Source organism: Branchiostoma floridae, chromosome 1, assembly GCF_000003815.2.
Source record: "Branchiostoma floridae strain S238N-H82 chromosome 1, Bfl_VNyyK, whole genome shotgun sequence".
Taxonomy (NCBI): domain Eukaryota; kingdom Metazoa; phylum Chordata; class Leptocardii; order Amphioxiformes; family Branchiostomatidae; genus Branchiostoma; species Branchiostoma floridae.
In genome coordinates this window covers 17,790,841-17,805,216 of record NC_049979.1, presented here as the reverse complement: position 1 = coordinate 17,805,216, position 14,376 = coordinate 17,790,841, and the positions used below count along the sequence as shown (strand labels likewise).

The following is a 14,376-nucleotide window of genomic DNA, read 5'->3' as shown; positions in this document are numbered from 1 at the left end:
GATTAATTTGATATCTTCCCAAGAGTGTTCTGATTTTGAATGTAATATTTGCTCTTTCGTTTATGTTCAGACTGTTTCATGTCAAATGAGTCATTTTAACATTGGAGTTATTGAAATAAGTGACCTTTGTCATTGTAGCTATTCTTTCATATGAAAAATCAACATCTTGGGAGTTGTACTTGGCAATAAAATTCCAAAGAAATAAACCACCGTAGAGGGCATACTCAATATCTTATGCAATATACAAATGTTTTAAATCTGTTCACCATATAATGACCTAACAAAAGAGAAGTGCCTTGCCTGATAATATATTGTACACGGCTAATGCTTCATCAAAACCGAGAAGTGTGAAAAACAATTTCCATTGCTACAGTTTAATGAATGACATAAGCTTTCACTTTTGTAAAATATGTGTATATGCATCATAACAGCAAGGAGATTACAATCCATTTTGAATTAACAAGGAAGCTGTGGTTTACAACTTAGGTTGATTGCTGATAGGGAGGGTAGAAATAAAAGATTGCAGGCATCTCTATCAGACTATTTTGGTACTTTGCTGTGTATAACGTTACATGCGTTATAGCTAAGCATTCCTTAGTTGATCTGTGTTTGAACCCTACACCAGTTGAAATCAGAACTGGGATCCTTGTGTATCTGTGTACTGAAGAGCGCCTCATTGTCATGAGCAATGCACAGTGAGAGTCATAATCTACACATAACTAACCCGCCACACTAATCAGAAGAGCGAGGGAATCTAAAGTCCCTTACATATCTAAATAAGCCATGCATCTGTGAATGTGCAGGTACATCAGGGAAGTGTGAAACAAAGAAAACCAGTATGTCATGCCAGGGTTTTATATAAAGTAAAACAGAGAGTTAGTTGTCTGCTGTAGCGAAAGGTTATTGACACCAGAAGTTTTGGAGAAAACAAAATGACAAGAGGAAGGTCTCACGAAATGTCATCATACCTCAACATTTGGAATCACTGTTATTATCTCATATCCATTCAGGAGGCATGCAGAACTTGATATTTCATGAAAAATGATGTAAGCTACATGTAGCTCTGCTTGGTGCAGTGGACATATTATATAAAGTAAATGTCAGGTTTCCAGAGAATTCTTGTGCCTTCCTCATAACCTTGTCATTCTTCTTGCTGCCACCATTACTTGGCAACCCTACTGAAACTTGATGATGAATTGTAACTGAACATTTCTTCCCAAAGCCAAAGAAGCCAAAAGTTTATAGCAATGGTGTTTATACATGTATATGAAAAACTGAACTCTTTTACGGAAGCTGACATTTACTTTGATGGGACACCTGCTGTGAGAGGAGATAACAAGGCAGATGATCATAAGTGGCAATCGTGCTCAGGTATTTCTACAGGATTGATGGAGCAACATTCAGCTCAGGGGATGAGATAGCAGCAAAAAACTTTTGCAGCAAGCAGACATTCATCTACTTGACAGGCCTGACGGGACTGTGTAGAATAGAACACCATCAGTCAGGGTTCAAGCTGCAGCAGCTACGTGTACTTTTCAGGGCTGTTGGGACTGAGTAAAATAGAAACACATCAGTCAAAGATTCTTGGAAGCAGGGGTCCAAAAGTACCATTACAATGTATGTCTCCCAATTTACCTCCTGGGGGACATACAGATTTACCAGTATGTGAACTGCGTCTGTATACAACCAAGTTTAACATGAGGAAATTTATAATTGATAAAAAAATAGCTGAAATTATAGTGGAAGCTGTATGTCAAAGCTGGTTAAAGGATTGGAGGGCAACATATCAACAGGTGCTCTTTTAGTTACCACCTAATCCAACCACTTCCTTTATTGCATTCCGATGCCTTTCAAAACATGAGCAATTTTTCTTGTGTCCAAGGACAATTCATTCTACCCATGACAGCTGATGTGATACCGGTATTTACAGAATGTTCCTCACATACCTAATGGTTGTTAGGCAGACAGCATGACGTAGTCGTCCAACATCAAGTTGGCTCACGTAACATGTGGGTCGTGACAGATGGCAGGAATCCTGTGGACCAGACAGTGAATGAATCGAGGGAATCTGTGAGATTTACTCGAGACCATAGAGCAGTTAATGTCCTGCAGGATGTATGTGTAGGTTTTATTGCTCCTCCTTACAGCGTGTGTGACAGTGTGTGATAAAACATGCCATTATCGCCCCTGCGATTGCCCATGCCAGTGTACATCTGTAGAGCAGGTAGACCTTGTCATATGCACTGCATGGGTATGAAGGGATATGATGGGTTTTCACATAAAGTGGAATGGCGATGTGAATCAAACTAAGCCTCCAGGAGAAATCCTGTCTTCTGGTGTAAATTGTTGGTAGTTACGAGAAACTTATACCCACCAGCTGCATTTTATTTTGCCCTAGTAAGTCTTATAATTGCAATGAAATGGAGTACATATACGGCCTAATGGACAGGATTATGGTGTACAGCTGTATGAAATGGAATGTACAATGGTCAATAAGGCCATTTCCTTATTGGCCATGCCTTGGTCCAGACAGGTCTCAACCCATTTGTCAGTCCACAGCCATAAGAATCTATGTGCCAATTGGCCCTGGCTGCTGAGAAATGGATGCCAGGCATTCAGCTGTGTCATAAAGACAAATTGAAATCAGATAGCTATGTGGGCAAATGCACTTGGACTACAATAGTAGAAGGTGAAGTACATTGTCCACTATGACAGTGATTGGTCAAACAAGCCAAGTTAAGTCTATTTCATGCCCATCTTCTAGATAATTACAATTGTATCAACATGGGAAGTTGTATACAAATGCCTCTTCAGCCACACATCACATTCAAACAGGCGCCAGTGGTGATCTCAGGTAGACATCAAATGGGATGGCGCCCCAATCTCAAATTCTTGGCATTTAAAGTACTCATAAACTGTTTGCAGTAACTCATCCTACTTTACAAGGTTTTCATGCAAAGACTTTATTCAAAACCATTCTCTATTGTGTTTCAGAACACCCATGATAGCTGGAGGCTTATTCATGATTGACAAATCGTGGTTTGATGAGCTTGGAAAGTACGATATGATGATGGATGTGTGGGGAGGCGAGAACCTTGGTAAGTTTTGTGAAATATTGTTAAGAATCATAATTCTTGATGGAAAAGAAGTCTAAAGTAGAAGGTCTGCCCACACATAGATAGGAGTCTTTTATTAGATACCATTCCTTGTGCTACTATACCTTCCTACTGTACATATAATGCAACTTCTCCAGAACTCAGACTTACATGTATCCCTGGTGATAGTAATAACACCATGCCAGGGGTCAATACAGAATGTTCCTGTTGCAGACCACCATCCACATACAACTCGCACCTGGTGACAACACCATCTGCATATCATAGACACCATTTAGAATTTACTCATGTACCCCTGGTGATCACACCATCCTCCTACCTCCTGGTGCTGAGTCCAATCCCTTCCATCCACCTAGACCTGTCCTTGGTGCTGAATACCATCCACTTACAAATTTGCCCATGATAACACCATTCTGTATACATAGCATCTACATCTACAGAGTTAAATGTACCTCTCATGACAGCACCATCCCAACACAGGCCTGTCCCTTGTGCTGAATATATTTCATTTTATCCTACATAGACCTGGTTCTGAACATCCAGAGAAATACAGATCTGTAACTGTTGCTGATCACCATCTACATGACATACATGTTATTGACTCTGAAAAGTATCCTTATACTGACCTTCATATGGTACTCAATACCTCTCATGCAAAACCTTGTGTTGCATAGACCAGCATTTGAATGGGATGTTCAACTTATGACTGAGAGACCTGTCCATGGTGCTGAACATAGATAAAGGCATTCAGGATATTTAAAGTGTACTCAACATTCATCTAGACCTGTCCTTGGTGCTGAATACCATCCGCATACAAACTTACCCCTGATAACACTATTCTGTATACAATCAGTATTTATTTTTACTTGAGTAGGACATACTCCTGTAATATACAGGCATCTTGATAGGGGGCACTGCTAACAGCCTTTATGAAGAGGCTGTTGCAAAAACAATGTGAATCCTGTCATTCCTGTTTGTCTAACACAGTATGTCTAATCATGCTTACTGTAAAACTCCCTTTGCAGAAATTTCCTTCCGCGTGTGGCAGTGCCAAGGTAGTTTAGAGATCATCCCCTGTAGCCGAGTGGGGCACGTTTTCCGCAAACAACACCCTTACACCTTCCCAGGGGGCAGTGGAAATGTCTTTACAAGGTGAGTGCATTCATAACGGATTTCCTTTGTCAGTACTTTACCAATTATTACATGTATGTAACCATGATTATAACATTGTTCAGCTATTTATCAACCCTATAGAATCTGTGTTTATTGCCTAATAAGAACAAAACCAAGAAAGTCATTGAAGGTGCAATACATTGTGGCTAATTTTGAGAGCTGTACTAAATTTCACTAGGGTTGCAGGTAAAATGTTGTAAATTCCTTTGCATTATCAAGAATAACAGGCTCTGAACACATGATTGCATGGTTCAATAATGCTTTTTGATTGATTTAAGATTAGTACTACCAGTATCCAACAAGAAGCCCATTTACAGTTCAACTATTTCAAGAAGAAGCCTATGGAATATGTTCAAAACATGGTAGATATTCCCATTTCTGCATCAATCTTACCCGTAAGTTTCTTGTTTAAACAGGAACACCCGGAGAGCAGCAGAGGTGTGGATGGATGAGTACAAAGAGTACTACTACGCTGCTGTGCCATCAGCAAGAAATGTTCCTTTTGGAAAGTAAGAATCTTTTGTGCTTGCCTTTTCATTATTATTCATTCTGTGCTTATATTCTTTGCAGGTTACACTATGTGTAGATAGATGTGTCACAGATACAATTACATGCAATAGAAAGGTCATTGCTTGTGTCTCTAAATATGTAACATTAATGTTTTATGACTTCCTCAAAAAATCTCTTAGCTTGGACTTTTGGACCTTAAAATCTCCTCTGGCCCTGGTGATATTGCAAAATAATGCAACTGTTGGGAAGAGCCACCTAGCAGTATGTAGTGTAACTGTATACATGTATTAAAAAAAGGATGGAAGTCACTTTATAAAGGTGAACTCATGTGATTATTATCTACAAATCTGCCAATAAATGTGACAGTATGTTGTTCCCCCGAGGCGCTCATATGCCTGGATAAGGAACTGAAAACTTTTGACCTTGTTGTCATTGAATACATCAGAATTGAATCCTTTTTAAAAATGTGTTAAACAACTGGATGTCTGAAGTATGCATACCTCGAAAATTACTGTTGATGCACAAGTAGATATCCTTACATTCATCGCTTATTTCATTTGACGATATTATGATTAGTGGTGGTATTAATATGGCAATGATGTTAAGCTCCTTTGGGCAAATCTTTCTGCTTGGCTTTTGTCTGTTTTTCCACCTGAGCTGAGTTCATTTTGCAGAAGGTTAGACAGAGACAACAGTCTGCTAAAGCTGTCATCTGTCTCAAAGACATCACTTCACATTGGGTATTTGTTCCACTAGGTTTCTCTTCATGGGCTCATAAACAGGCACCAAGATGTCTGTTCCCAAGGACACCTTGTTTATGCCACAGTGATCAGTACATGTACATACTTTAGAAGCTCTGCAGATTACAAGAATGCACACAAAAAGTATGCTTGCCTGCCCTCGGACTTATGTTATTCACCTATAACGATATGAATTTTCAGTGATGGTTGCTTGTCAGTAGGCAAGAAGAGTTGTGACTTGCATCTTAATCCATACATATAAATGTAATGATGTTCATGTTTAGAATGCTCACACACTAAATAGGCATCATTTTGATTCTGAAAGGTTACTTTGTGATAGATGCCTGCATTTTTCTTGTACTATGATATGTTGAATCATTAATTCACCTTGAAGATGTGAGCAGTTGAGCATCTGTGTGGAGAGCAGTGGAGAATACTCTGACTTGTAAAAGTTGAAAGCCATTGTGACTGATCAGCACACAATTCAATTTGTATGATCAATTGTATTTATATATATATGTATGTTTCAAAGATTCTCTGATCAAATTTTATGTCATCTAAAAAGACATATTGCATGTTCTGGCATAAGTGACCCATGAATAAAATGAGGATGTTCTCAGTGGAGATCTTTTGGGAGGTTATGTGTTCAGGGCCTGTCTGGTTGGAATCTCCCTGAATGGATAATAACCCAGGAATGACCTGCCCTTTGGCTTCTAATGTATCACTTGCTACCAGTATTGACAAACCATTCCTTAATTCAGATGCCGAACTGTTGTTCATATTAGCAAAGTCACTGATGACACTCAGATAAGCACTGCCACATATCAGCTGACTAAGGGGCCTCTGGTAACAGATGTTATCAGGATGATGGAGTAGTTTTCCATCCTAGGTTTGTCCACTCACAGCAATGTTTCAATCTCCAGTCCTGCTTATTAGGAACAATCAGATGGAAGTGTTTAGACTTTGACAAGGAAGCACTGCAGGTTTAACCCTGCCCTAGGGTTCATGTACTTTGTAGATCAGAACACTCAAAAGGCTGCTTAACTGTGTCATCTGTCATCCTAGGGGCTGCATCAAATCATCTGTCCTTGCTGAAACCTCACACATAATACAAGGCAGAGTTTCCTCAGTTGCATGAAACTTGCAGCAGGATCTATCTTTGCCAGCTCTATGATCTATATAGCAGCAGCTCGGAAGATTTCTTTGGACTTGGTTGAACCCCAGCCCAGTTAAATAGTAACTCGGACAACTTTTCAATTTGTTGGGCTTATTGAGTAAAGGAGTTATCTATCTCTAGGTTACTTGGCTTGGAAATGGACAGTGTCATTGGGTCATGGTTATTTTCTTGTTACAGAGACAACATTACCGTAACAGATAGGAAAGATATTCGTCCCCCTTCTCATGTATTTATTGAACATCTTGTAATTTTGTTATGTATGAGCTTATCTTAAAGGAAAATCTTGGGCATACAGTCTCCCTTGTAAAATACCTGCTAATCTTTCAGTACATCTCACTATTTTTACTTGTATATCCCCTAAACAGCATCCAGAGCAGGCTGGAACTGCGTAAGAAGTTAAGCTGCAAGCCATTTGCTTGGTACCTTGAGCATGTGTACCCAGAACTAAGGTGAGTCAATTTATCTTCTGTAAACTGTAGCTTAGAATACTTGATGTCTTGGTGCTTTTAAACTGACTCCATGGGTGTTTGGGTGAATACCTGGTTTTAATGACACACAGAGATTACTGAACATCATTGTCCATCATTGGAGAAATTATTTATCCAAGATGGTGCCCCAGTATATACATTTATGTCATACCTGAAAACTTGGGAGCAGCTATGAATGACCTTGTGCTGTGGAGCGATGTTGCGCATTGCCTTACCCTGTCCGCCAGGGACGACAGATGATGATGGGCTTGATGATGGACAGATGATGATGATGATGGGCTCATCCTACGGGCTTCGGTCGTGCTGGTACCTCGGGTGATACAGAATACACCGTCTTGTATTCTATATGTACCAACACATATATTGTAACCTAAGGTTGATAAATAATATGAATGATAGATCTCCTAGGTGGCAGATGCCTGCAAGAAAGACCTATTAGATATCATTGTTGACCTATTCAATTTTGAAACTTTCACTATTTCTTGAGTTGAAACAGATAATTTTGAATGAGTGATTGAATGAGCTTCCATCAGTTCCTGATTCAAAATTTCATTTAGAGGAAATACAGAATGTTTGAGATGACCCCTTATTTGTACTGGTATGAAGTCTAGATTTGAAGAATGGAACCACTAACTTGGTGAGACTTACAGTCTTTTCATTACATTTACCATTGCTGTAGCATAATCAAAGCTCGGTTCTGATACAGAAAGGTGACACTCTCATGAAGGGTCAGATTCTGCCTTCCTACCTTTTCTGGCAGATGCCAATAGTTCTGCTGAAATCTGACCTGCTGTCAGATCCATTGTGCTGTTTAGGGTATTATATCTTAAATCAGATTCAGGGCTCCATGGACTACTACCTTAGGTGCCAAACCTGAATATATATTACATCTCTTCCCTTTTACTAAATGTGATGGAAGGTCAAGATTCCCAACTTCCCTTCCAACAGTGCACTGATTGGGTAACTTGTCAATTCCAATCTAGTTTTTCTTTCTCAAAATATCTAAATTCGTCTCTAGTATGCCAATTTTTAAAGACAGAAATGTTGGCTTTCCTGTGATATTGTCAATGATGTCACTGTTGTAGATTTGGGAAGAAGGATGATGAACAAGCATGGGGATCAACAAAAAGAAATAGATTTCTTGTTTTCAACTCAATTGATTGATCACAATGGATACCAAATACATTGTACATTTGAAAATTTGTTCACACATTTCTATTTCTAATCAGACATTCTGAACACACCTGTCAGAATGCAGTCATGATTATGTGTGCATCCTTGTGTGTGAGATGACAGATCTGCGGTGTGTTTGGCATGTTTTACATGGTTATCTGCCCGTTTGAGTGATTGTGGCAAGGGATTTCAGGTACAGGAAGACAGGCGTGAGATGGGTGCACAGATGCTGGTAGATCTTATATCTACACCCACGCACCAGTCAGACTAGCCAAGTGAGAAATCAATCTAACCAAGGAAATGACACCTTCAAGCCTGTGACTGTGTTTCTAAGTTAGACTGATGCTGAAGAGAAGCTTTGCTTCTATTATAGAAGCTGTTACACCAATTATGATTTCTCCCTTATATCTTTACCCATCAATTGTACTTTAGTAGGCATTGTCCAGCTAGAGTGACTGTATTCTCCGATGGCGAAACCTTTATCTGCAGAAAGAAGTCTAATCATTGTTCCTGGATAAGGTTCAACTATAATATCCTACACAGACTTATCACCTCCAATTTTTGTCAAGGAATATATCTCATCATGATTTTCTTCATGGTGTCTCATCAACGAATGTCTCATCATTATTTTCTTTCCGCTAAGTGCCTTAAGTTTTACACAGCAGATGTCCCTTTCTAGACTTGAGGAAAGTGCTAAAGAGATAAAGTTGTTCGAGTAACAAAAACATAACAAAACGACCATTAAGTGCCATGTTGCATGCATCAGCACTTTGGTATTATAAAATCTGCTTGTTGAGTCAAACGTCACTCAAAGTGAATCCCACTTTGAGTCCTGTTGTGAGTCAGCAGGATAGCATATATAGTTGTCTTGTAAATGATTATCTTTAGTTGGGTGCAGGGGATACATTCACTGCATTGTTATTAAAGTTTTTTTCAGACAGTTTACTGCACACTTGAGACTCTCAGGTTTGCAATTATGTCGGTATTACCCTGTACGTGTATCATATATCCCTAAGATTCTCATTTTTAAAACAACAGATACATGTACATGTTTCCCAATATGTTATTTTTATGGCATTGTGTAATGATGAATGAAAGTTTATTTTATCAGTAATTTCACCATTCAATTTGTATGGGAAAGAATAGCATTATAACTGTTAGAGATAGAGAGTAGGAAAAATATGGACATTTCAATGATGCTTTAATAACCTGTTTTACAGGATCCCAGACAAGAAGGATGTGGCATTTGGTGCCCTGCAGCAGGGAACTCTGTGCATGGACACACTGGGCCACTTCGCTGATGGCACCGTGGGTGTGTACGAGTGCCATGGGAGTGGAGGAAACCAGGTGTGAACCTTCTTGTTCTGATTAAACATAGAGGGGCAGGATTTAACGTCAAACTTTTGGTCCTGTGTTCAAGCTTGTCGATATGCCTTTTTAAGGGCAACCCTACCTCAGAACCAATTGTTATTTTCAAGCAGACTATTTTAGCATCATATTATGGTACAATTTCAACATAGCACAATCGTCATGGCCAATTGTATTGTGTATTTGTTCTGGACAGGAGTGGGCCCTAACCAAGGACAAGTCTATTCGCCATTCAGACCTGTGTCTGACAGTGGTGAACCAGAATCCAGGGGAACTGCTCAAACTTCATGGCTGTCAGGAAAAGAACACAAAACAGGTATATTCCCTGATATCCAGTATTTTAGCAGATGCATAGAATTATTGCACTTACCATAGCCCTTTTATCATCAGCCCACAGTTGGAACATTGCCACTGCTTTTCCCTGTATATTTGAGTTGTTAAAAAAATTATTTTCCACAGCAGTAATTCAGTAGGTAATGATCTTACTGATACTGTGATAGGCTACTTACATGTACAGCTTACCATACCAGGACATTAGCTGCCTTACATGCCACTATGCACAAAAGGACCAAACAAAAGTACATTTTGTAGATAAACTGTTACTACCCTGATTTATTCGCGCTTCTTATTGGCCTATCCTACATTGCCGCAGGGAGGGGCCAATCAGCCCCGGAAAGCGGATTTTGCGTTACACAGACTAAACTGTCACTGACTACACATCATTGGTCACTTCATGGCAGTTTTAGAGCCTTAGATACTGGATCCCTACAAAGATGAAATTAGACTTACAATATAGGCCTGAACCAAGGAATGCATGTTTAATTTCAATGTAGGCATTATTATGAAGATACATTTTCTCTAAGTGCTTCTGATAGGGTATGCAACCACAACACAAAATTGGGGATTACAAGGGACTAATAAAAGTATAGGTGTAGCTTTTGGTGTGCATGTATCTATCTGGGCCCTGAATGATACTTATTCTGCAGATAGAGATTGTAGGAATAGATGTACATGTACATGTGTGATCCTAGTGATGAATAATAACATGATACCATGGTGGTGAGCTTGTGTCATTGATCCAGGTGTTGTGTTGATGTTTCCACAGAAATGGGAAAAGCTGGATAACAATAGACTGCAGTTCATGGGCAGCAGTCTGTGTATTGACAGCAAGGTACACAAGGAGAAGGGCCTTACTCTGGAAACCTGCGACTCTAGCTCACTCTCTCAAGTCTGGAAATTCACCCTCAACAACCTGAAACACTAGTAGTAAGTGATGTTATAGCCACCTACCCCATAGCTTATATATCTGCAGTATGAGGTTGTTTATTTAAAAGATGATACTAATTGTAGTGTACAAGTTAATGTCTCATTTTCCGAGAGGCATGGCCAAACCCCCTGTGTTGACTATAATATAGCTATCCAAGACGTAGAATTCTAATTATGACTCTAGCAATATTCCAGAACTGTAAACTGGAATTGTGCTGCCGTGATTAGGGAAAGCAAACCCAGACAGTAGGAAATGTATCCATTATTATGGTAGTGTTTTAGAGTGGTGCATAGGAGGCAGAAGTGAAATGAAGTTTAATATGAAAGACTGTCGCCATACAAAAAGATCCAAGACAAGTTCTAAGCTCTAGAACTTATAGTAAAACTTAGGAATGTTTGCAGTACCACAATTATCTTTAGTGTATGCTCCATCCAGAAGAGGAAGAAGATAGATTTGAATGCTTAATTTTGGAGTTGAGAAAGTAAATGAAAAAAAAATACAATGCACTTAAAAGTATTACTTAATTTGTCAACGAGAAATGAATGATTTGCTGCATTTCCATCATTTATTGAAGCCAGAAGTATATAATGGCCCCAAAAATCATATCACCTGATTTTTATCTTCTTGAAAGGGGAAAGTGACAGAATTTTAATTATCCAACTTACATTAGATTTGGAAGATGTAATCTCCTCTCTGTCTTGTTCATTCATCCTGCTTTATGTCATAGAATTTGAAACTTGTGTGTAGGTATGGACGGCCAGATAGCAATAGGCCATCTACAACTATCAATAAGAGTGTGAAATTTTAACTTTTGAAAAGTTTTATTCAATAGGCAGGTGCCCGTTACATATTCCATGTCACCAATGTGGACTATTCCATTTAAAAAGGGTGAATCCCCTCCCTATGAAAGGGAAGCTTGTACAGAATCTTTTAATGGAAAAGTTTTAAAAGCAATCTATATATATATAAGATAATCATGAAGAAAGGAAAATTCACAGGCTCTGGAAAAGTAAGGTCCATGTCATGCTTTTTACTTGGAATAGTTCAATTCTTGAGACATCAGCTTTTAAAATAATTAAAAGGTGGGTAGTTTGTTTGATTGCTATCTCACGAAAGCAGAGCTGTAACTGTAAGATGTATTTATATGCAATGTTGGGGCATTTTTAGATTGTTCCAATGAGACACTTTATGATGAATGAATTAGAACAGGTGGACAAGCAATATAAGTGTCATTTTTAAAAGATGATAGATGACATTAAAAAGTTCAGTAAGTATAATAGGATCTCTGTGTCCTGTGTATGTACATGTCTTTGTAGATGTCTACTTTTTACCAATACCATGTACCAATATGATGTTTTAAATAAATGCTACATGTAAGCAGCTTTAAGAATAATAGCTTCCCATCAGGGTTGATCTAAGGTGATGGTCTGTAATATTACACTTAGAGGGAGTGTTATCTAACCCATTTACCAACTCTACATAGTTTCACAGACTCTTCTACGCAGTGAAAATGTCAATGTTCAAGAGGATGCACTTTTTGCCTGTACATTTTGGGGGCACACCTTTTGCAACAAACATGATCAAATGGCTTGATATGCTGTGTAATACATGCACATCAAAGTACTTTGTACCTGGTGCTGATACTGTCATCATAACTTAATATGGAACCTCAAGCTAGAAAATTTCTGACTTCAGAACAATTGTGTATACATAAACCCACTATAGACATCAGGTGTTGAAAAACATGCTATACATACATGTACGTACATTGTACCTTCAGGTTTCATCAGCAATGTGAAACAAGAACATCACTGGATTATTTAACATAAAGCTGACTTCAAGTTGTTTCCTACTGTCTATGATTTACTTGATTTGGCTGTATAGAGAAGTAATTACCCAGACTACACAATCAAATCAAAGTAATAGTACTGCTATTTTAAGTTATTTTCAAGCACTATGTGAGTACTTTCAGGTGTATGTAGTACATTTGCACTTTGACAACATAACTTGTACTTAACATCTGTTGGGGTTGTAGTGCTCTGAAGCAGTGCTTTTGGATAACTGTCAAACTTGCAATGAAACCCTTTCTTTTGCCTTTAACCTCTGTAGTCTTGATTAAGGAGTATCCTTGGCTTTAAAAAAAAACCTACTTTAGCTTTTATTTACTTGAGCCCCAGTCAGATTTGGTCCAGTATTTGTGTCCATCAGTTTAATAATATTGAAAGTATTTTACACACCAACAGCACATACATGTACTAGTGTGTAACATTATTTGGGACACGATCATACATGTACCTTGCCATAATTTACAGGACTTGGATAACAGCATGACAAGACCACATACAATAAAACAGACTGATTATTTTAGATTCATATGAAATGATTCGCTGCTGTATTTATGTGTAAATACTGAACGGCATTTGGAGCAGCATTAATAACAGGATCCAGTGCAATGTGCAATTATCCCTTTCTGTATGATTGTATGAAATGCTTATTGAATTAAAATATCTCCTGAAGGTGTGGGTTGTGGTCATTGGCTATCTTGCTGTTGTATTTGTTGTACAGTGTAAAACAGTATACAGCATTTACTGGTTATAATGACTTCAAAGTGTTACAGACAGGTAATGCCACAGTCAATAGACAAAATATATTGGAATGGTCAAATGGATGTGTAAAGAAAGAAAAGAAGAAAGCCACTTTGGGTCCATTCAATAATCATTCTTTTTCAGTTTAATTTGACTTTTTCTTCTGTCCAGCGCATGGTGTCTCTGCGTGCAAAATGTGACAATTCTTTGGCAGTAACTGAAAGTGACATATGATTATGATGGTTTGTATTTTTAAGAAGTACTCAATTACGTAACTTGCTCTTAGTACACATCATGATGATTATTGTCTAAGCAACCTGCATGCTACCAACACACCAAATATGAAGCCCAATCATATGCATGAAGCTGTTCTTGACTTCTCTTGTTCACAAACACTGCATAGGTGTAACAAGAAATCAACCTGCTATCAATTGCGGGAGTTAAATTGTCAGTTTTCTTGTACCTACAACCATGTCCCATCAAGGAATGCAGGAGGGAACCGCCAACACAGCTCTGTAAAGCCCCATGTGCCTCTTTTACGAAATAAATGTTTCTTACGTTATGTTTTCGGTAGCCTTCGTGTGTCTGTGTCTCTCTGTCTGTCTGATAACTCGAGAGTGCCTGGATGGATTGTCTTGATATTTGGTATGTTGGTAGGCCATGATAAGACCTCCAAATTATTAGATTTTGGCGCCTCTTTCTATTGCACTGCAGCAGAACTAAAGGTTATGATATCTCATGCTCTGGACAGGCATGGACTTGAATGATTTTGACCTTAC

The 14,376-nt window shown here is 38.5% G+C and overlaps 1 protein-coding gene across 1 annotated transcript in view; it reads left to right on the top strand.

The window, feature by feature from the left end:
* LOC118425893 (polypeptide N-acetylgalactosaminyltransferase 2-like) overlaps positions 1 to 13,532 on the top strand; it is a gene marked incomplete at its 5' end in the record, with an annotated part of 30,847 nt that extends 17,315 nt beyond the window's left edge. Inside the window, 7 exon segments of the mRNA XM_035835037.1 lie at positions 2,995 to 3,098; positions 4,142 to 4,268; positions 4,706 to 4,798; positions 7,082 to 7,165; positions 9,598 to 9,724; positions 9,942 to 10,061; positions 10,851 to 13,532. Coding sequence (XP_035690930.1) covers positions 2,995 to 3,098; positions 4,142 to 4,268; positions 4,706 to 4,798; positions 7,082 to 7,165; positions 9,598 to 9,724; positions 9,942 to 10,061; positions 10,851 to 11,009 — 814 coding nt within the window.
* Positions 13,533 to 14,376: the final 844 nt, after the last annotated feature.